This window comes from Cyprinus carpio, chromosome B8 (genome assembly GCF_018340385.1).
Source record: "Cyprinus carpio isolate SPL01 chromosome B8, ASM1834038v1, whole genome shotgun sequence".
Lineage (NCBI taxonomy): Eukaryota > Metazoa > Chordata > Actinopteri > Cypriniformes > Cyprinidae > Cyprinus > Cyprinus carpio.
Window position 1 is genome coordinate 3,813,461 of NC_056604.1, and position 23,739 is coordinate 3,837,199.

At 38.6% G+C, this 23,739-nt stretch overlaps 1 protein-coding gene and 1 pseudogene across 1 annotated transcript; one reads left to right on the top strand and one right to left on the bottom strand.

The window, feature by feature from the left end:
- Positions 1-5,360: 5,360 nt before the first annotated feature.
- On the bottom strand, positions 5,361-9,599 carry LOC122134448 (4-galactosyl-N-acetylglucosaminide 3-alpha-L-fucosyltransferase 9-like). Its single transcript, XM_042729273.1, has 2 exons — positions 9,113-9,599; positions 5,361-5,763 (listed from the first exon to the last, which is right to left on the bottom strand). The coding sequence occupies exons 1-2, from the start codon at positions 9,524-9,526 to the stop codon at positions 5,473-5,475; spliced, it is 705 nt and encodes a 234-aa protein (XP_042585207.1). The 5' UTR covers positions 9,527-9,599; the 3' UTR covers positions 5,361-5,472.
- A 6,663-nt stretch (positions 9,600-16,262) lies between these two features.
- The window catches only part of LOC122138314, a 9,222-nt pseudogene continuing 1,745 nt past the window's right edge, over positions 16,263-23,739 (top strand).

Here is a 23,739-nt window from a genome sequence, read left to right on the forward strand (position 1 = left end):
TTTATTAGGATTACTTCTCAATAGTCCACATGTCTGAGACAAAACCCATCACATGATCTCTTTCCAGTAGGCTACATATCAGCTGAGAAAAAGAACAATATCATGTTTGGGAACCAACTACAAATGTATCTAATCCCATTCTTATTAACTAATTTCTTTGCTGCTGACGTTTGATGATCCAGTTCAACCATACTAATAAGCAAAAATAAACTAAATTTGTGCTTCATTGTTTTTTGTTTTTTTTGTTGCTGAAGAGTGTTGAGCCTTCTTCTCCTGTGTTCTACTGTACAGAAGTGAATTTACTTTTCCTTCATCCTGAGGTTTATTCCATTACACTCTTTGGTGTGAAAGGCTTTTACATTTGCTGTAAATAGAACTTCTTATATTAAAAACAATCAAGCCCTGCTCATATTTAAAAAGTAACGCAAAGGGGACCTATTATGCAAAATTCACTTTCACATGTTGTTTGGACATAAATGTGTGTTGTCAGTGTGTGTACACAACCACCCTATAATGATAAAAATCCACCAATTCCTTTTTTAAAAATCCCCATAAGTAATAAGCAGTGTCTCCCAACTACCTGTTTTCATTTTTTTACATGCCCTTATTTATATAGTGTATTTTATATTTTATATTTTATCTGTATCTATCTATATTTTTAGGCTCTACTGTTAGTGTTATCTGTATGCACCGAGGGGTCTGAGAGTAACGCAATTTCAATTCTCTGTATTTATGTACTGTACATGTGGAAGAATTGACAATAAAGCAGACTTGACTTGACTTGACTTGACTTTTCAGCATTGCTGCTAATGTGACATCACATTAACCACAGGCCCCGCCTACGAAAGTTGACAGACACTGCCGTTCTAACATAGAACTGCCCTGAGCGAGTTCACAGCGAGTAGTATACAGTCCTCCATTGCTGCACTGACGAGAATCCCAAGCGTTTTAGGTGTTCTGTAGCTGGATATATGAATCCACATAGCTCTCTCCATTTACTCCCGAAATCTGAGCCACTGAAGACGAGCTGCTTTGAGAATCAGTATAAATAAAAATCAGCACAAAAACAAAACCTGAACCATAAAGAAGTCTGCGTGAATCATTTACAACGGTCTGCTTTGTGAATGAGGGTCAGTATAAAGCAGGTTTTGCACAAAAGTTGCTCCTGAATGATGAAGCAGTGCCAACTATTCATGATCCAGTAAGTATCACGCATTTGTTTTCCAAATTGCCTTTCTGAAAGAGATAAGGCTTTGTGAGGCTAATGTTGCTAAAGCTACCATTGTCTGTCTGTTTTCACTGATGCTGCCGTCACATGCTACCAGAGTGATCGTAAACAGGAAAGTGGGAGTTAAAATTGCATATGAAAGCAATGTGAAGTCGACCGCTGGAATTAGTCAAGTTCATAATCACAAGTGGGGCTATGGCACCATGAGTTATTTTTTATCGCACCGTACTCCCATCTGTGTAATTCATAAAGTTAATTTTTTATGCACAGTACAATCAGATGACTGACTTTTAAACCGAGTGCGTTTTCTGCAAAGATAACAGGCTTGGACTAATGGTGGAGTGTTTATTTGCAAAGGCTAGCACCGGATTTGCCGGAGCTTGAGGTCTTGAAGCTCCGCCCTCTTCCCTGGAGCACCAGCTCATTTGCATTTAAAGGGAAAGACACGAAAATGGTGTGTTTTGGCTCATACCCTAAAAGTGGCAATTTTAACAAGCTACAAAAAATAATCTGTATGGTATTTTGAGTTAAAACTGCACATACACACTCTATGGACATCAGAGACCTATTTTACATCATGTGAAAAGGGGCATAATAGGTCCCCTTTAAAAGTAACTTTCCCCAACACTGTAGACAAGTACCATACATTGTGTGAGGTAAAAATAAATAGACAAACATAAACATACACACACACACACACACACACACACACACACACACACACACACACACACACCACACACACACATTATGGCTATTATTACTACTGATATATCTGCCTTTCATTCATGCATCCATCTACCCCCTAAACATACATAGATCTATTTTCTTGACTATTTATTAAATGTATGACAATGTAACAAATACCCTGACCAAAAATAGCCACTGACCAAATCTGTTTACTTTCATTCGCATCCATTCAAAAGTATATGCATCTGCCTATTTTGCACAATTTTTTGCACAATGCAGGTAATTTTGCGCAACTGAGGAATCCCCTCAGGACCTTCTGCACAATATTCAGTACTCTGTATTCCTGCTTCTTTTTTATTATTATTTATTTCTAGTCTATATGGTAATTCTGGAACTTTCCCATTTCCTGTTTTGTATCCTTACTTTATTATTATCCTTTTTTTTATTTACCTGCAGATGGTTATTTCTTCATTTCCGGATCCTTTGACTTTCCTTAAATTATTGCTTAAATTCATTTTTGCTGAAATGACCTGCCAACTCAATCTGAGCAGCTGAATCCTTAGCCATCTTGAAGAATCGGCTAAAAACACATCTCTTCCATCTTTATTTCTTTTTCTATTCTATCTGTTTTCTTTTGGTTTATTATATCATTAAAAAAAAAAACCTTGCTACGTGTACCATGTCAGGCTAACTGAGACTTGTTGTAGCACTTGCATATTATTGCTCTTTTGTTGATTTTTGATCGCTTCCATTGTCCTCATTTGTAAATCAATTTGGATAAAAGCGTCTGCTAAATGTAAATATAAACAACAACAATAAAAGATTCATATTTATTATTATAAGCAAGCAAGAAAGAAAAGAAATAAGGAACTTGAATAATGGTAATATACCAATATCTTGTGCACAAAACACTAGTGGAAATACACAATGATGAGAAATCATGATAAGACATCATGTTAAGCTCACATTGCAGTGTTTTTTATGCTTAAATTTGCCAGTGAAATAAAACAAATGTATATAAAAATAAGCCTTATTTCATGCAATGCTGTTTCTCTAACAAATTGATATGTGTGAAATGTGTGTAGTGTGTGTAACTATGTTTATAGTTTTGTTCATTATTTTTTATTAGTTTATTTACTGTTTATGTTTTGTTTTTTTGGAAGAAAAATATGCCTTGTTTCCTATCCCATTTTAATCTTACTGTTCCATAGACTTAAAAAGTATTTTTCAGGATAAAGTGGATTGTGCAAATCATGTATAATGTGATGAGTAACAGCAAGCCAAACCCATCATTTAAACATGTGACACCCATAAACCTGAATAACTATTCTCATAGCCAAGAAAGTTGCCAACAACAACCGCCTGTTCAGATATATAAACTTTAGAACCAACTGAACTTTAATTCCACATGCACACCTTTGTGAACAGCACAGCATGTATCACTATTCACACTTACTGTAATAAAGATGCTGCTATTTATAGTAAAGTTGGTACAAACAGTATCACTACACTGTAAATAATTTCATGCTGATTCAACTTTTATTTTATCGTTTGCGCAGACTCAATTTCCCTACCCGACTTCTGAGCCAGTGTTACCTGTGGATGTTATTTTTTTAGCAGAAAATGCTCCTCAACCTTTACTGAACTAGTTTTATAGCCGTAATCATTCACACTAGAATGTTTTTCGTAATTGAACGAACAGGTTTTGCCAAAAAGTTGCTCCAAATATGAAGCAGTCCAATAAAATGATCCAGTCAAGCTATCCGCGTTTTTGTTTCCAAATTGCACTTCTGATATGTTACCTTTGTGAACTATGATATATTAATCTGAGCATCCTACAAAAGTTGGCTGTGGAACCTGCATTACGTGCTACCATTTTATCGTGTTTAGGAAACATGATTAGCTGGTATGAAAGTCCTGTCATCAAGCTAAAAACAGTATCACACACCCACTATAATATTTCAAGCTAATTCAGCCTTTATTTAAAAAACAATCTACAAGACCAAATTCTGTCATGGCATACTAAACATGCAGGCTTAATGGATATATTTCCTTACATTTATATAGGTGCTTTTTGGAAACTCATAAGTGCTTTACATCGTCAGGGGTATCTGGTTTCCACAGACCAGTGTGCAGCAGTCCACCTGGATGATGCAGACAAAAACTAATATGCGCCAGAAACGCCACCACACACCAGCTTACTAGGGGATGGAGACAGTAATGTGGATTAGTGGGATTGTTAATTTTTCATGGTGGTCAGATCCTTAATGGCAATGTTTTGCCAGGATGCCGATGACAAATCCTCTATCTGTTCGAAAGACATCCTGGATTTTACTGACCTACACTTAAAAGTCAGACCTCAGGATAAATTGGACGTCTGCAATCAGATACATGTGCTTATTGACAGTAAGATCAAACCCATCACTACACTGGGGCGCTAGACCCACACAGACCACAGGGTGAAACCCCCTGCTGGCCTCACTACCAAGAAATTCCAGCAGCAACCACTAGTTTTCAGATATAGGTCTCCTATCCCAGTACTGTACCACTGAGCCCTGCTTAGCTTCCATTGGGGGGCAACCGGTCTTGTTGCTTTCCAGGGTGATATGGCATGAAGCAAAACACACTCACTGTAGATTAATTTGCTTGTCTTATGTAGTTTTTGTTTGGCTTGTTCACACACTGTCAAAAACGGGCAAGCCACTATTCCGGGTGTGTGTGCACTTGGATGGGTTATATGCAGAGCACATAAAATTCCAGTGTATACGCCATACTATCACATGTTACCCTTACAATAAAAAACTATAACTATATATTATATAATTATATATCACAGTTGTAAGTTGTAGAATTCACATTAGTTTAGAGGATTAATTTTTAAACATTGGTTTAATAAAACAAATAAACAACAATTTACAAATAGTACTACTTTTCAAAATGACATATGTATAAAATGAGAAAAATAAAATTTAAAGATGACCATACATGTTGCCAGTGAAACGGAGTTAAGTAAAGTCAAGTCCCGTTATTTATGGTATATGATGCTTTTTACAATTCAGATCATGTCAAAGCAGCTTTACAGTATTAACCTGTGAATGTAGTGTGCCGACGATCCAAAAACTCCATCGTACTCCAGGCAGGCAAAACCAGCAGCAAAGTCTGATTGAGGACTCGTCTGGTTCATGTGGTCTTGACCCGATGGCCGTCTAGTTGATGCAGTCTTTGCAGGGGATCTATCTCTGGGGCACATCTAGTTGTCATGGTCTCCACTGAACATTCAGGCTGTCAAAGTCGTCTCTAGGTGCTGATCCACCATCTGGACTGGATACAGACTGGATCTGGTGGCTACAGTGACCTCGGAATATAAGAAAGAAACAGACTAATATTAGCATAGATGCCACTGAGAAAAATAAAGCACATGGTTGGTGTTTCACTGTACTTCCACCAAAACGGTTACAAAATCTAATATCAAAAGTAACAGATCATATAAAATACAATCTATTTCATAAACATTGTAGTCAGTAACTGATAATGTAAGAAAACCTGAGGTAACTTTAATTGAAGTACCAATCATAAATATCATGAGCTTCTTTATATTCCCTGCGTCGTGCTACATGGTCACAGGCAGAGCAAATAGGCAGAATAAACTCTTGTGTCTGTAATATTAAATGAGGACTTGGAGTGAGATGATCCCTCCAGTTAAAGTACTTGCGATATGAATCTTCATCCTTGTCCAGACAAAGCAGATATTCGGCTAGTGACTTTGCATCTGGGAAGTCATTCACATGAATGAAGGACTCAGCAGGAACAAAGATTTCATAGTTTCTTCTCGGAGGACCCAAAACCACAGGGACGGTACCTGCCGCGAGCGGCCCGTTTATCTTCTCAGTGAGGTAGTCCTTGTGGATGGAGTTTTCAAAGGCAAGGTAAAATTTGCAGCTGGCCATGGTTGGATAGTAATCATTATAATCCAGGAACTTTACATAGGCCCTTCCAAACAAAGTCACTTGTATGTATTTGCTGAATTCTCTGTAAAAAATGTTCCTTGTGTCGACACCAGTTGAGGGACTATTGTTACTTACAATCCAACACACCAGTTTGTCCTTTTTTGGAATCACAAAATCCTCATTAGGTTTCTTCCTGGTCATCAAGCGCATCCGTACAGGAATATCAGCATCCTGTCTGTAGCTGAGAGTTAGATTGAACAGGTTTTCCAGACCTGGTATCTTTTTGGTGTTGGTTGGTGATTCCAAATGCATCCAAATCCACCTCTGGAACGGAGGACGAGGAGATGGAGGAAGGTTGGACAGATCCCAGCTGATGGCTTTATGAAAAATTATCACATCATCTGCATCATTGTAGAGAGCTCTATCATCACTTATTGTGAAAGGATTCAGTTGTTAATTTTTGTTTGGAAAGACGAACTCCCCTTCCGAAGTGCCATTCATGAGACCAGAAACAACATTGTAATGTGGCTGGTTGTTAGTCACGTTTAATTTTGTCTTTTAACTTCATGGGACAGTTGCAAAAGTTTGCACATGCAAAAAACCCATTCAATACGCCCACGTTAACTTAAAATAAGCGTGTTACTGTGGTTTACATTACAAGTTTCAAAGATTTTGGTTAGTCATATTAAGCAACATGGCTCATAGAGAAAGACCACATGATCTCTTCATGCGATCTTTACACTTAGCGGAAACACAAAAATAACATTCAACATGCCAAAATTAAACCGGAAATTCATTTTCAGCTTTTGACATTAAGTGTTTTATGGATTAAACAAAATGAAAGACCACGTCCACTTAACTTAAACAGTTAATTTCCCTCAGACATACAGTATAGCACTTATTCAATGTTTTTATGTATGTTGTGCATTTGTGAATGATCTTAATATTGCCTGGTATTGTATTCATTAGTTTAGTCAACTTTAGCATTCTGAATGTTGACTGGATTTGAAAATAACCCTTCATGTAATGTTTTTAAAATATATTTTTGTAGACTTAATATGTAATTTCAACTAAGCCCTAGCAATAAAATTAGTTCAACTTAAATAGTTTTAACATTCTTCCAAAATTTTGTTCGATAATTGGATTTTTTTACTCTACTGTACTGTAACATAACACAGGGTCTGTTGTCACACCCAACACCTTGCTCCCACCTACCTGTCACAAATCGGTCAGGCTCATCACAACGCACTCCCTCACCTGAATATTAATCACTAGCACCTGTTCACCATTCAATCACCAATCTTCCCCAGCACTTGATAAGCACACACCTCGGATCATCAGTTGTCTGATCTCGTGACTGATCAGCGGAACATTTCCCTGCTAAGTTACTTGAATTTACTCATACTAATACTTACCTCTTGTGTTTACCTTCTCTCCAAGCGATCTGCCTTCTCTTCCCCATGGCTCCAGTTACTCTCCTGTGTTGCTTCGATCAAGTACCTCTACTACTCATCATCGCCGAGGTGTGTGCTCACTATCCTCCACTCTGGTCACACCAACCGACTACTCTGGTCATCCCATCCGGCAAGTATATTACCCGATTGCAAGGATTCTCATTCCTATTCCATTTACTACTCATCCTCTGTCATATTCTGCCGGTCTCAATAAAATATCAGTTTCCAGTAATCCTCTGTCGCCAGTCCATGTGTTACACTACCATTGTGCCTGTTTCCTTCTGGTCTATATATAGTAAAACTCCAAAAGGTTTTCTGCATCTCTGTGGTTACATATTTCTTAATCACAGAGAAGTTAAAGGAACAATTAATTTAGGAATGGAAGTAAAAGTGGCCCTGGACCAAAAAACCAGTCATAAGGGTCAACTTTTGGGTCGAAATTGAGATTTTATACATCATATGAAAGCTGAATAAATAAGCTTTCCACCGATGCATGGTTTGTTGTGATAGGACAATATTTGGTCGAGATGCAACTTTTTGAAAATCTGGAATCTGAGGGTGCAAGAAAATCAAAATACTGAGAAAATCACCTTTAAAGTTGTCCAAATCAAGTTCTTAGCAATGCATATTACTAATTAACAATTAAGATTAAATATATTTACAGTAGTAAATTTACAAAATGTCTTCATGGATATCTTAATATCCTAATGATTTTTGGCATAAAATAAAAATTAATCATTTGACCTATACAATGTATTTTTGGCTATTGCTAAAAATATACCCCAGCGACTTAAGTCAGGTTTTGTGGTCCAGGGTCACAAATGTACTTGCCCTCATGTCATGATTTTCACTCCTGTGAATGTATTGTAGGAGCTGGTCACTTTGCATTCAACTGGCCAAAAATCTGTTGTGTGGTTTACATTTCTGTAACTCCAAAGTCTTACAATCCGCACTTGGTCTGGCCAGCATGAAGACACTACTGAACCAGACATGGAAACCTGAGACATAAGACATGACGAGAAAGATGTAAATGACCCAGTTGCACAACAACAAAGGAATTAGCTTGAATTTCAACTAAACATTGCACTCAGTCAACATTTGCTCTATTTATAAAAGTTTATTTGAATTTGTTTGCTACACTGCACTCTACACGTCAAACACCAAATTCATCTTCAACACTTAAAATAAAGATTGCAGACCTTTCTGATAAGTTTAAGTATTTGTATCAAAAAGAAATTTACAAATGAAGAGTTATTTACAAATGAATAAAAAACACAAACAATTACAAAAAGACCTAGTTTAGAGCTGGAATATAAAATAAAACAAAAGTACAAGCATCTTCACTTAATTACTAAGTCTTCCATAAGCAATGATTTATTAAAATACTTCCACCAAAACGGTTACAAAATCTAAGATCAAAAGTAACAGATCATATAAAATACAATCTATTTCATAAACATTGTAGTCAGTAACTGATAATGTAAGAAAGCCTGAGGTAACTTTAATTGAAGTACCAATCATAAATATCATGAGCTTCTTTATATTCCCTGTGTCGTGCTACATGGTCACAGGCAGAGCAAATAGGCAGAATAAACTCTTGTGTCTGTAATATTAAATGAGGAATTGGAGTGAGATGTTTCCTCCAGTTAAAGTACTTGCGATATGCATCTTCATCCTTGTCCAGATGAAGCAGATATTCGGCTAGTGACTTTGCATCTGGGAAGTCATTCACATGAATGAAGGACTCAGCAGAGGAATATCAGCATCCTGTCTGTAGCTGAGAGTCCAAAAACCACAGGGACGGTACCTGCCGCGAGCGGCCCGTTTATCTTCTCAGTGAGGTAGTCCTTGTGGATGGAGTTCTCAAAGGCAAGGTAAAATTTGCAGCTGGCCATGGTTGGATAGTAATCATTATAATCCAGGAACTTTGCATAGGCCCTTCCGAACAAAGTCACTTGTATGTATTTGCTGAATTCTCTGTAAAAAATGTTCCTTGTGTCGACACCAGTTGAGGGACTATTGTTACTTACAATCCAACACACCAGTTTGTCCTTTTTGGGAATCACAAAAACCTCATTAGGTTTCTTCCTGGTCATCAAGCGCATCCGTACAGGAATATCAGCATCCTGTCTGTAGCTGAGAGTGAGATTGAACAGGTTTTCCAGACCTGGTATCTTTTTGTTGTTGGTTGGTGATTCCAAATGCATCCAAATCCACCTCTGGAACGGAGGACGAGGAGATGGAGGAAGGTTGGACAGATCCCAGCTTATGGCTTTATGAAAAATTATCACATCAACTGCATCATTGTAGAGAGCTCTATCATCCGTCAGATGACAATTATCAATATTATAAAACTTTTTGCAGTCACTGAACTCAAACCTATAATTTTCAGGCCAAACCCATAACAGAACTATAGGTTTCTCCTCTGCCTTTTCAGTTACATAGTTATTGCTCTTGGCAGAGTTGATTTGTGAATTTTGATCTGGTCTAAAAACTTGAGGTGGACAGTTTTTTGAAGGTGAGAACCAGAAAAACATAACGCCAAGAGAGATGACACCTGCCAACGTCATTATGATACCCAGACGCAACAGCGATGGACCATTTATGTTTGCCATTTTTGACCTAAAGAGAAAAATAAGTTTATTAACTTTTACAAACAAGAATTTAACAAAATTCTTCAATAAGACTACTGTATCAGTTCACATATTTGTGAGAAGCAAAAGCTACACAAGTAAAAGTTAATCATTATCTTGTTATAAGCCATTTTAGTCTAATAAAAATATATTCACATGATATTATTTTGAAAAAAAGTACTCAGTTCAGTTCCTCACCTGATATAAAAAGAAATAATAAATCTGTAATTTGGTGCCCGATATACAGACAAACACAGAAGAGAGTTTCTGTCAAAAGAACAAGTAAATATATATATTGGGTTGTCTTGAGCTTTGTGACACCTGGAGGAAGTGCCAATGCTTGGAAAGAGTTACGACACGAACCAATCACAATTCAGTATACAAATATCACTATGACATCACCTGTAGATGAGGGCGATGTAAGGTGTAAGGTGCTAGCTATTTCTAAGTAGGTGGAGTTGATCTGTGTGTGCCGGTGTTATGAGACATTCGGTTTCTGAGATTTTCGGTTTCCGTGGGCGGAGCATACATGAATATTCATGAGTTTCCCGGACACGCACATGGAACCAGGTGGAACTGAGAATTTCAGTTCATGCTCCTTGTATCTCAGCAGGTTTAATGGAATATTTTTGAAAAAGGTAAATGTATTTACAGCGTTGCACAAACCTGTGCCTAAACTACTAATTTGTTCATCATTTTGTAACAATTTATAATGTTTTTATTAGTCTGCACATTTTGTACAGTCGTCACTGACTGAATGATTGCAGACACTCAGCACACTTAAGCTAGTTGTATAATTTCTTTGATTTCAGTTCGTTGTGCTGTAGCTTGCAATGCTTTAAAACTATGTCTGTTGTTAGTTGTTAAGTGCAACAGCTGAAATAAACTTGTATTTGTGGACTAATTGTTTTTTCATTTGATGTGATTGTTCTTAAATGTTAAGCTTACTATGTAAAAAATGAATAGGAATCTAAGACCACAATAAGCATGAAAGTGTTTCCTTTAATAAGTTTTTGGATGTAACAAAATGGATAGACAGACGTTTTAAAAGTAGCCTTAATTTGGTACATTTCTAAATGAGAAAACAAAGCAATTCATGTTATGGAATGGAATAAGCAATTTCATGTTAAAAAAAAATTTTATTAACAAATATTCATGTACTTGTGCTTGTTCTCATATGATATATACAATATTGTTCTAAGGATTTGTATTAGTAACGTTCTTTGTTCGTTCACCAACTGCATTTAGGCTATCAGATTAAAAATATTGAAAAACTTTAATATTGTGAAATAATTTTACAATTTAAAATAAAGGTTTCCCCCACTGTGATGTCTACACTTTGAAAAAAAATCTGTAGTTTTTACAAAATAAAATCATTAAACATTATACAAAACAAATCATTAAACAACAGAAGATATAACAAAGTCCAAATGTACATAACTGATAACAAAAACATTAAGCAAAACATTTAAATTGTGGAAAACAGGGAATTGTGGAAAATGCAGGGAATTTTGGACTTTACAGATTATTGACTGTAAATTATACATTTATTTTTTACTTTTTTAAAACTACAGTTAAAATTATTTTACTGTAAAATTACATGAAATGGCTGGTTAGATCTCTTATAGTTTTTCCCTATATATATTACGGGAACTCATTGTTAACCTATTAACAGTTTTTTTCCGTAGCGTTTTTAGAAAATGTTACAGTTAAAATGACACTTATTTTTTACAGATGTCAGCTCTCAAGTTCTCCAGTGTCTCATGATCCTTCAGAGATCATTCTAATATGCTGGTTTGATGCACAAGAAACATTTCTGATTATTATCACAGTTAAAAAAGCTTTACATTTACATCTAATCATTTAGCAGATACTTTTATCCAAAGCGACTTACAAATGAGAACAATAGAAGCAATCAGACCAACGAGAGAACTACAACAGCATACAAGTGCCATGACAAGTCTCAGTTATTCTAGAGCAGTACACGTAGCTATGGCTTTGTTGCAGAATAGAATAGAATAGAATAGAATAGAATAGAATAGAATAGAATAGAATAGAATAGGTAAGTGCTAGTATTAGCTGGTCAAGTTTTTTGAAAATGACTAAAGACTCAGCTGTTCAAAATGAGATTGGGAGGTGATTCCACCAGCTGGGAACAGTGCAGGAAAAGGTCTGTGAGAGTTATTTTGAACCTCTTTGGGATGGCGCCACAACGCGTTGTTAACTTGCAGAACACAAGCTTCTGGAAGGCGCACATGTTTGAACAAACGGAATTTCATAGGACCCTAAAACAGTGTTTTTTATTACAATCCACAACATTTATATGCTCACATCCATCACAACATGAATGGCATCACTAAGCAACTGGCTTCCCCCAAACATCACACAATGTATCAATAAAATCTAACATTATTATAATGGAACGCCATCAACAGCTTACATTACTACATTTACACTGAGTGTGAACTCAAATGCTACTATACTTCTAGCATTTATTTTGTATAGTCACATATCTTTTAACATATCTATTCAGTAAGAGTACAAGGTTTGTTTGTTTTTGTGATATAGTGTCAATGGTCAATGGTTATACAAAAACGCAATATTAAATAAATAATCTATACATATCATCTTATTATTTCCACAGTGATATGTTTTTCACAAGTTTATGGAGTTCTACACGAAAATAGAGCTGTGCATTAAGTGATGCTGAGAAAATTCAGAGTAACAAACATAAATCAGCAACAACTCAATAAATTTACCAAATACAACAATCAAAAAAAACAAAAAAAAAAAATAAATAATTAATTATTATTTAATTATTAGACCATTAATAATTTTTTATTTTATTTTATTTTATTTTATTTAGCCTTTATTTAACCAATCTCTCACTTAAAATCTCTTTCACAGGAGTGTCCTGGCCAAAATGGGCAGCAATACAATCAGTTTTATCACAAAATGTACACAACACAAACAAACTAAGAACCCTTAAAACAATTATATATCATTGAGTCATCTTTCATTTGCCAAACGGAAGATGACTAATTTTTTAATTCATACTTTAGTACAAGTAAAGTAAAAAAAATTGGTATTATAGTCATTTTATAATAAATCAATAAGCAAGACGTGACACAAACTAGGGAGTAGAAAACTTGAGCTGATGAGTGATCCTCTGCTGTCATCTACTGGTGTTAAATGTCATTTTCATCTAAAAAGGCCTTGTTTCCACCAGGAGACACATTTCTGGCAATTTTTTTCATCCTAATGAATGAAAAGAGAATCTTTAAAGTGAATTTTCCTGCACAGCTGTAGAATTTAAAAAATAATATAGGCTTCTAAAATATTCAAAATATTCAAAAATATTCACTATAGACAAACAGTGGGTAAAGGGCAGTGTGTAATTTTTACATTTTTATTTTTTGTTAAATATTCATGTATATCACTTCAACCAGGCAACCAATGTTGGCAATCCTGATATATTATAATATAACATTTTACTTAGCTATTTTTAGATCAAAGTTTTTGTCTTCTGTGTAAAAATAACTTTCCTGGGTATATTTTTTGTAATAAAACAATTATTTTTTATAAAATTGTTACTGATAACAGCTTAACACTATTTACCTTAGCCTATCTTTGAGGCCTTGCTATTATATTCCAATATCATTATGCCTCAGTTAGCTAGTTCTAGATTAAGAGTTGTTGTTTTTATGTACAGGTGGCTTGCTGCTGTGTATAATAATTTGTTGTAAAAGTAACATTCTGTTCTGTAAATGCATTGTCTGCTGGTTTATTTAGCTACTTTTCAATACACCACATTAAGTGTGCCAGTTAGTACTGTAGGTGTTATGAGCCCAAGTCATTTGCTCCTTGTTTCCATTCTGCCCTCTTGTGTTCTCTCTGTGTATGTTTGTTTCAGATGGGCGGCGATTGGTTCTCCTCTTCACCTGACCCAGATATAAAGACTGCCCCAAACACTCAATGAGGGCCATGATTGTGCCATCGCGTATGACTCTGTAGTTTGCCTTTGTGCCTTGCTGTCATTGTTTGTTTACATCGTTGAGTGTCTTACCAGAGAGATAGTGTGTTGGTGTTTAAGATTGTGAGTGTTATTGTGTTCTGTGTGCATTCTGTTATAGTGTTTTTTTTTTTTTTTTTTTTTTTTGGCTCCATTCTGTGATATTCCTTGTCAACTTGACCCAAGCCTGATTGACTACGATCTCTTGTCAGTATTTTGTAAATCATTTTTGTTAAGTTGAGGGATGTAAAAAATAAAACTCCATTTTATTCGAAGTCACTTTTCACTTTGTTTTTGGATTAGAGTCAGGTAAGTTGAAACTGTATTTTCTTTTTTTTGTTTGTTTTCTTTAATTTTGATTTAGGAAGTGTAGAGGGTTTAAAAAAAGAGAATTTTTGTTTGTTATTTTGGCCTTGTCAGGCCCTGACGCTAAACCCCAACTTGTTAATAAATTCTTATTCAGCATCTCTCTGGTTCCGAGACTCTCTTCCTTTCCTGTTACGGCTGACCCCTAGCGGTCGTAACAGTAGGACTTTGAATTTGAGTTTGCTACTGTTACAATTAAAATCGTTATGAAAAATGCCAAAATAACAATAATTAATGCAATAAAAAGCAATAAAATTACACAAATATACAGCTGACTGAATTCCAGTGAGTTTTGCGGGACTGTCTGTAAAGTATAGCAAATGCAAAATTCAAAAATTGCCAAAATGCAAAAACGCAAAAACCATAATCACGATTATTTTGGTCAATATTGTAATCACGATTATTTAACATGATTATGAGGGGGCCATATGACCAAAACTTTATATGAGTGTTTTATTTAAAGATAGTGATACATATCAAATATATATTTCCTGTAAATAAGGTTGCTATGACATCTACATTGTAGAGACCAGCGGAATTTTAAACGAACAAAAAGTCCTCAAAATTATTACAAATAATTAAACTGTCAGTAATAAAAAAGCAAAGGACAAATACAATACAATAAAAAGATACAAATGAAACAAACTGTGCTTTAATGTTTTTTATGTAATTCTCAAGAAGTTTACAGCCTACTACAGAAATTATCAAATGTAAAAAAAAAAAACAGCGTAGTCTTCACTGTAAGAATTAAACTTTTTTGTTTCTTATTAAAGCTACTAAAGTCCTTCACTCAAGAGCAGTGTGTGATTTTAAATGTGTCTTTTGATGTTTGATTAATATTAATGAATATTTATTATAATAATTAGATTAATATAAGCACACAGTCTCAGCAGGAATATTAGCACGCTGTCACTTTAAGAGTCGCACAGATAAAATTTACCATTACACATGTATTTTCATTCTCAACTGTAGCCTATATGTTCATTTATTACATGACCGACTGAAGGTTTATGTGAATAATCACTAAGCGCTGCATTCTGACACATTTTTGCATGTATTTGACCGTTTAGGCAGGCACCTTGAGCTAAAACATTACTTTTCATGTCCGTGTTCTGTTCCGTCTCTGAGTGCATATCTTCCTGAGGAGCAGCGCAATTTCTCTTTCACGCTTCTAAGAACATGAATAAATATAGGCTACTTCGATAAATCAAGCACTTCCCATTGTGCAAAAAGTCACATTACATGATTTTACTGATTTGCACGTGAAACGTCTCAGGTTACGTATTTAACCATGGCTCCTCGAGGGAACAAGACGCTGCGTCGGAGAATGCTTTGGGGAACGCCTTCAGCGAGACCGGCTCTGAATCATGTTTGTAATCAGACCAATGGAAGGGCAAGACGTCATAGGCGGGTGACGTCAGAGACCAGGAAGCTTAAAAGCACATGCAAAGAAACCGGCATTTAGCCTGTAGGAATGAAGCAAGCGCCGGCAGGGATGCCGGAAGTATGGCCCCGAGACGCAGCGTCTTGTTCCCTCGAGGAACCATGGTTACATACGTAACCTGAAATGTTCCTCTTCAGTAACTCGAGCTGCGTCGGAGAACGCTTTGGGGAACGAGAATGCCCACACCGCCAGACTTTCACATTTCTGCCTAGTGTGGATGAGCACAGCTAAAGCAAGAGAAGGAGACAGGAGCCTGACAGCCATCGGGGACAACCCGTCCAATGGGCAAACTTCAGAGGAAGTTTTTTTTTTTTTGGCACTCAATCTCCTCAGAGAAAGATGAATGCTGCAGCAAGCTCCGCCTCAGAGGGGGAAGAAAATGCAGCGTGGGCTTCCAAGCCTCGAGGGACAAGCTCTAGATCTAGTGAAGACGGGTGGAGATAGGACAAGCTGTCTCCAACCCGTTCGCCATATCATGTGTGATTCCCATGATCTCGGTCGCCGCCGTGCTTCAGCAGCAGGGGGACCGCAACCGCGAGATCGCATGCACGGACACACTCCTCGGAGCGAGCCCGGCGAGAGCGCTTAAGAGCGAGAAAAGCAAAATCAGCCCCCCGAGAGCGACTGTGCGAGCTCCAAACCTCATTAAAGCTGCTCATTATAATATCAGGCATAATATACTTGTGTAACTGATGCTTGTGCAACTGGCGAGCTCATCGACGCCTTCCACATCAATCGCCTCAGAGAAAGACAGGCAGAGAGTCACGTCCTCTCACCGGGGAGAAAGTACCGCAAACGCGGGCTTCCGAAACCCCGAGAGCAGGCGCCGGATCTGGTGGTTAAGGAAGAAGATAGGGACTTGCCCGTCTACATTCCTTCCAGCGGATCCGAAAGCGAAACCCGCAAGCGCAACCACCGCTCCGCCTCGACGAAAGCAGGGCTGGCACCGCGAGAAACGCCAGTGAAGGCTCCCTCCTCAAAGAGAGCCTTCTGAGAGTGAAGCAAAATGCTCGCATCGCAGCTGTCAACTCCCTCGAGAGCTGATTCTGCACGCTTCATCTCAAGCAGACAACACACAAACTGCGTGGGGTCCCTACCCCTTTTTTTTTTTTTTTTTTTTTTTTGCGGGCAGGGAAAACACACAGCCTGAACGCTGCCTGCTCTCGCCCAAGACTTCTCTTGATTGAAGCTTTGACAAATGGAGCTTATCAGTGGACAAACAACACTAAATAAGACTCACAAACAGATAGCGACTGACACACACACAGAGTGCTTGCTGAAGACAGAAGGCTAAATGCCGGTTTCAACGCACGTGCTTTTTAAGCTTCCTGGGCCCGGTTCCCCAAAACGTTCTTATCGCTAAGTAGTTCTTAACCTATTCCTTAACCTCTCTCTTAACGTTATGGCACGATTCCCGACACGTTCGTACGCTAAGTATATCTTCTGTAAGTCACACTTTCGTAAGGTTGGTCTGGACCATTCGTAAGCTCTCTTAGTGTTTGTTTGAGCTCAAGACGCTAGTCGCCGCCACTGTAGCAGTCTTTAGAAATCAGCGCAGCGCAGTAGAAGTCAAACTATGGTATGTTGACAATGTTTTGGCTCAACAATGGTTTTATGCTATGGACATTTTAAGACTAATAATAAAATATGTTCGCAATGGATACAGGCCTATTTATGAAGTTGACTTTATTTGGAATCAGAACTAATATGGTGGTAATTAGCCTAGGCTATTGTAATGTCATTAAAGCGTTTAAATTGGCAATCACTTTTGATAATTAAAATCTGGCAAACAATTTGGCTCTAAATGGCTAAGATCTATAAATGGGTTAGCATGGTGGTGCAGTCCAGTAAGCGAAACAACTATGGCAGCGATCCAACGTGTCCTTGTATTGAATCAAAATATGACGCCGGCTGTGGAGCCGTTTAGTCCATGTCAATTTTTTTATTCTGCAAAACTTAAGCCCTTTTGACATTTTGCCTGACGTGGCTATATTAAAAAAATGTCGCTTCCCAAGACAACTCATTATGGAGCTGCTGGACCTTCTCAGACCTGCGCTTGACAGGCTAACGAGGCGGAATTTTGCTTTAAGCCCTGAAGTCCAGCTGCTTGCAGCGCTAAGGTTTTTTTGCTACAGGGAGCTTCATCGAGGTCATGGGAGAGGGCTACGGCCTAAGCAAGACCTCGGTGTGGAGGTGCGTCCACACTGTCACCAACGCCCTTCTGCGCCATGCCGGGGATTACAGCCGGGGAATTCTGCTTGTAAAGTACCTTACCATTACTATATATAAAGTGTATTACATAATTTTTAGAAGTCGTTAAAACCATGTCAAGAAGCGGCACAAGTGGCACAACGGGATTAGGAGGGTGGATGATTAGCGAGGGATAACCCGGTTCGTCTACCCATCACAACATACCGTGTGAACATATTACTGATGATTTAATTAATAGTCTATATTTTACGGATAACTTAAACTATGTTAAAATAAATGTTACTGGAATAATTTGAGGAATGTTTCATTTGCATAGAACGTGTTGTCTTTCTTAACGCTGTAATACACCTTCGCGTGAAGTGGAATATCGATTCCTGATCAATCGATGCCAACTTATTCAGCACCTTCACTTGGGACAGCGCCTTTGTAACATCGAACGTAAGAGGCAGCATGTTAAGAAGCTTCCTAAGGGACACTTCGGGGAACACACTTAGGAACATAAACAATTTTGGTAAGATATATCTTTCGAGTCTTCTTAGCACGCTAAGAGTGAGCGTTATTGGGGAACCGGACCCTGGTCTCTGACGTCACCCGCCTATGACGTCTTGCCCTTCCATTAGTCTGATTACACACATGATTCAGAGCCAGTCTCGCTGAAGGCGTTCCCCAAAGCGTTCTCCGACGCAGCTCAAGTTCCTGAAGAGGAACTGGGCTTTTATGGAGGAACGAAAGCGCAGCACTGGAAACAAGGGGGCGGAATGGGGCGCAATAGGCTAATCGTTTTTACCTCGATTTTTTATATTTTCATAATCCTTGGAGGCCAAAATCGAAACTTTTTTTTGATTAATTGCACAGCCCTAACATACATAATGCTGTTTTGTTTCTAATTGTTTTTAAGCAAATGAATTAATTGTATATGGTTTATAAACATTTAAACAATAGCTATGCACTTTTTTTCAAAGATAGTCATGTTATTTTATTACTTTGAAGATAGGGTGATCATATATGCCATTTATAGGGGACACGTCCTCGCCAGGATTTTCTTTATCGCCTATCACCTCAGTCGTGGTATTGCCAGCCCGAGACTCGAACCCACAACCTTAGGGTTAGGAGTCAAACTCTCTAACCACTAGCCCACGACTTCATTACTTATTCTTTCAAATTATTAATAAACTGTTTGTTGCCGTCGTATGCCTCTAGTTTGAGCTCCGTTACCTTATTTCTCTATCGTCTATTTTTTATTGTTGAAATCTATTTTATACACCATAATTTTCGTTTCTATAACGTGTGAATATATCCTCTATCGTATTCTACAACAAAAACAATCAGAGCGCCTTGTTATCACTAGTTTTATTTTTGATTTCCCAGAGTCCGCTAGTAGCTTATAACCCATTAACATCACCAGCGTGGTTGTCGCTAAACCCGCGTGCATCGCTAATACTCTATTCACACACATTACAATCGCTTTACTCACTGTTACTTGCTTTAATGGCAGATGTTTGTCTACCTTTGAGTGCAGGTGACGACACGTTCGAGCTGCATTCGGTGCCGTGGAGAAGCAGATTCGGGTCCTGGAGCAGAGGCAGGCCCAGCTGAGAGAGCGGAGAGCCGCGCTGGAAACATCCCAGCCTGACGCTCACAAGTCCAGGTAAGTATACAGCGCGCTGCTAACAGTCCCACCACCTCCACCCCGTGTGTTTCTCTGCACAGGCCCGGTGCACACACCCAGGACGCGTATCTCTGCTCAGATGTCCTTCACGCCGGCGCCGGGACACCACGGACCCTGGGTGCAACCGCAGCGGAGGACGCGAGCCAGGCCCCGGGCGACGACTTCTCCCCCTCCCATCTTCGAGATCTCCACACGGAACCGCTTCTCTCCCCTCCGCGAGACGGAACGCGACGCTGTGATCGTCGGAGACTCCATCGTCCGACACGTCCGTGCTACGTTAGCCGAAGGTAAAGTGCACACTCACTGTTTCCCTGGTGCTCGTGTTTTCGATGTTTCTGCGCAGATACCCACGATCCTGAAGGCCGATGAGAGCCCCAGAGTGGTCGTGCTTCACGCCGGGGTTAACGACACCACGCAGCGGCAGACGGAGACGCTGAAAAGGGACTTCAGGAGCCTGATCGAGACGGTTCGCAGCACGACGCCTGCGGCGACGATCATCGTGTCAGGACCACTGCCCACGTATCGACGAGGACACGAAAGGTTCAGTAGACTGTTTGCTCTAAATGAATGGTTATTGTCATGGTGTAAAGCACAGAACTGCTCTTTGTTAATAATTGGAATCTTTTCTGGGAGCGACCTAGGCTTTTTCGCGCTGATGGCCTGCACCCCAGCAGAGTCGGAGCAGACCTCCTCTCGGACAACATCTCCACGACTCTAATCTCCATTTGACTAGTAAGGCAATTCTCAAATAACTGCTATGATGGCTTTTGTTCTACCCGCTTAAATGTTAGAAGTACTTGCGCTGTCCAATCTATTAAGACTGTGTCTATTCCCCGAATAGTGAGGTCAAAATATAAATTTAATGTAGGATCTAGAAAAAAATCTTATCGTGATTAAACCAGAAAAACGTAAAATAAATGAACAAAAACAATTTTTAAAGTTTGGGCTCATAAACATTAGATCACTCACACCCAAAGCAGTTATTGTAAATGAAATGATCACAGATAATAGTCTCTGATGTACTCTGCTTGACTGAAACCTGGCCAAAACCAAATGATTATATTGGTCTAAATGAGTCTACTCCATCAAACTACTGTTATAAACATGAGCCCCGTCAGACTGGTCGTGGGGGAGGGTGTTTTGCAACAATATATAGTGATATTCTTAGTGTTACCCAGAAAACAGGATACAGGTTTAAATCATTTGAAATACTTATGCTTAATGTTACACTGTCAGATATGCAAAAGAAATCTATTGTATCTCTTTCTCTGGCTACTGTGTATAGACCACCAGGGCCATATACAGAATTCCTAAAAGAATTTGGAGATTTCCTTTCAGACCTGTTGGTTACCGCTGATAAAGCGCTAATTTTCGGAGATTTTAACATTCATATTGATAATACAAATGATGCATTAGGACTTGCGTTTACTAACTTTTTAAACTGTTTTGGAGTAAAGCACAATGTCACCGGGCCCACTCATCGTTTTAATCATACGCTAGATTTAATTATATCGCATGGAATCGATCTTACTGACATAGATATCGTACCTCAAAGTGATGATGTTACTGACCATTTCCTTGTATCGTGCATTTTGCGTATTGATGATAATAACTATATAGCTTCGCGTTATCGTGCGGGCAGAACTATTGTTCCAGCCACCAAAGACAGATTCGCAAATAACCTGCCTGATTTATCTCAACTGCTCTGTGTACCCCAAAATACACATGAACTAGACAAAATGACTGGCAACATGGGAACTATTTTCTCTAATACCTTAGAAGCTGTTGCCCCCATCAAATTGAAAAAGGTTAGATAAAAACGCAGAGGTGTCAAGTAACGAAGTACAAATACTTCGTTACATTACTTAAGTAGAAATTTTGGGTATCTATACCTTTACTTGAGTAATTATTTTTCAGCCGACTTTTTACTTCTACTCCTTACATTTTCACGCAATTATCTGTACTTTCTACTCCTTTACATTTTAAAAATAGGTTCGTTACTCATTTCGCCTTCTTTTCATTTCGGCTTGTCATCATTCAAAAAAAAAAAAAAAAAACACCTATCCAGATAATCGCGCCATCCGGATGAAGTGAAGTTGATTGTGGTTGGATGAGAAGTATAAACATATACCATTCCGACACCCTATTGGCTTTGTACGCGATCCATACCACCTGCACATGACACAGATCACATCACACTCCAGTAAGGGCATAGCCAGTGTTGGGTTTTGTATATCAAAAAATATATTCTCTAAAAGTAGGGTTGGGGTATGGAACCGGTATGGCACCGAACCGAATAAGGACACAGATTTCGTGCCTCTTAAATGCCTGAGCGATTCGATTGAAATGTTTTGTCCTGGTTCTCCGATATTAGGCCTACACAAAGAAGCATGTATGGGCGTCGCTAGGCTTTTTTTATATATAGGGCTATAGCATTTAGCTCCATAAACTGTACTCAAATTTCGCGATCGCCTCAGAGGTCAGTCCCAAAAAAATCCCGCTCAGACCGTCTACTCATCCAGTCTTTCCACGCGCTCTTCATCCACCAGACGGCGTGGAAAAGAAACAGAGGACGGTTTTGTGATCAGACCGGTCTACTCTCCTTTCAAGGAGTCTTTTGTCCCCCAGCACAGCGCAGTTTACTTCACTCCACATTGCACGCCAGAGTTTTCGGTGGCAGCAGCGCGAGCGCACTTAAACATACTCAAAGGAGTCATGCATACATTTTATATATTCGTTTATACACCCCTAGAAATTGATACCTTTTATATTTTACCTTCAATAATAATATATAATACTTTATTATTGTTGTTGTATGTTGTAGGTAAAATATAAGTGTAGTCAGTATTTTTGAATGAAGGGTTGAATTGTATTAGGTGTGTGTGTGTGCACATCCATTAATCTGGCTGCAGCTGGTATGTCACTGTCCTAATTGTTTGACACTTTTCACCAGGCACACTATCATGCTCTGCAATGCTTGTCTTAATTACCAAAACTCCACTGACTGCAGTGGGCTACTAGATACACACACACTCAAGCGGGAAGCTCCGTAAACTATAATGTACGAACCCTTTCAACCACCACACAAAGGAGAGGCACTATCACTTTTTTCACTAGGCTACATCCCCCATGGAAACCCATAGCAAAATCAACAGCTTTATCCTGTTCATTACGAATGGAACTGCTAGAGGGGTCTAACGGTTTTCATGGTACTTGGGAGAATAGAGCGAGAGGAGAGATGAAAGAAAGAATTTTATGAACAAAGGACTAATCCTGTATGTGCACACCTTTCCAATCCATTTTTAATATTAGCTCGGTCGTCTTAGGGGTCTAAAGGTTAATAGCAAGTGCGTTTCTTGCTCTCTTTTTCCCATTTCCTCAAAATTATTTGTGAACTTTTGCACACACTGGGAAGCATTTTCTGCAATGTACAGCAGTGGTGCCATGGATTAGGAAGGCTAATGGGGAAGTTGAGCATTTTGGCAGGGTTTGGTCCCCACAAACGCCCATGAGAAAACATAGCCCATAGGCACCCTGTGATAATGGGCCCGAAACTAGGTAAAAAAAAATAATTAGGCATCCCTCCAGACCAAGATCACATAAACCGCCTTCAGAAAAATTAAATGTTTTGTTTTTTTGTTTTTTTTCGAAGTGCCATTACATCTTGGGTTTTACTTTAAATTTTTTCACAATAATTTCAAAGTCCAGAAGTCAGTTGTTGAGCGTTACCGTGGGTGGTCACATTAATACATTGTGTTAGGGTTTTTTTCCCGATTTTCACTTGGCCGTCGTGCCAAAATGGTTAGAGAGCCCTTGTAACCCAAAGTTGTGGGGTTTTTTGTTTTTCTCGGTACTGGCAGGGATTGTAGGGGGGAGTGAGTGACAGAGCCTCTCCACCTCAAACCACGACTGAGGGTGAGACCCTTGGCAAGGCACAACTGCTCTCTGGGCACCGCAGCAGCAAAGGCTCCCACTGCTCTCGGTGTTTTGTTCCGTTGGATGGGAATAATGCAGAACACAAATTCCAAGTATAAGGATATACCATACTTGGGCCACTCTTCACTGTCGCACTTCACAATTTAAAT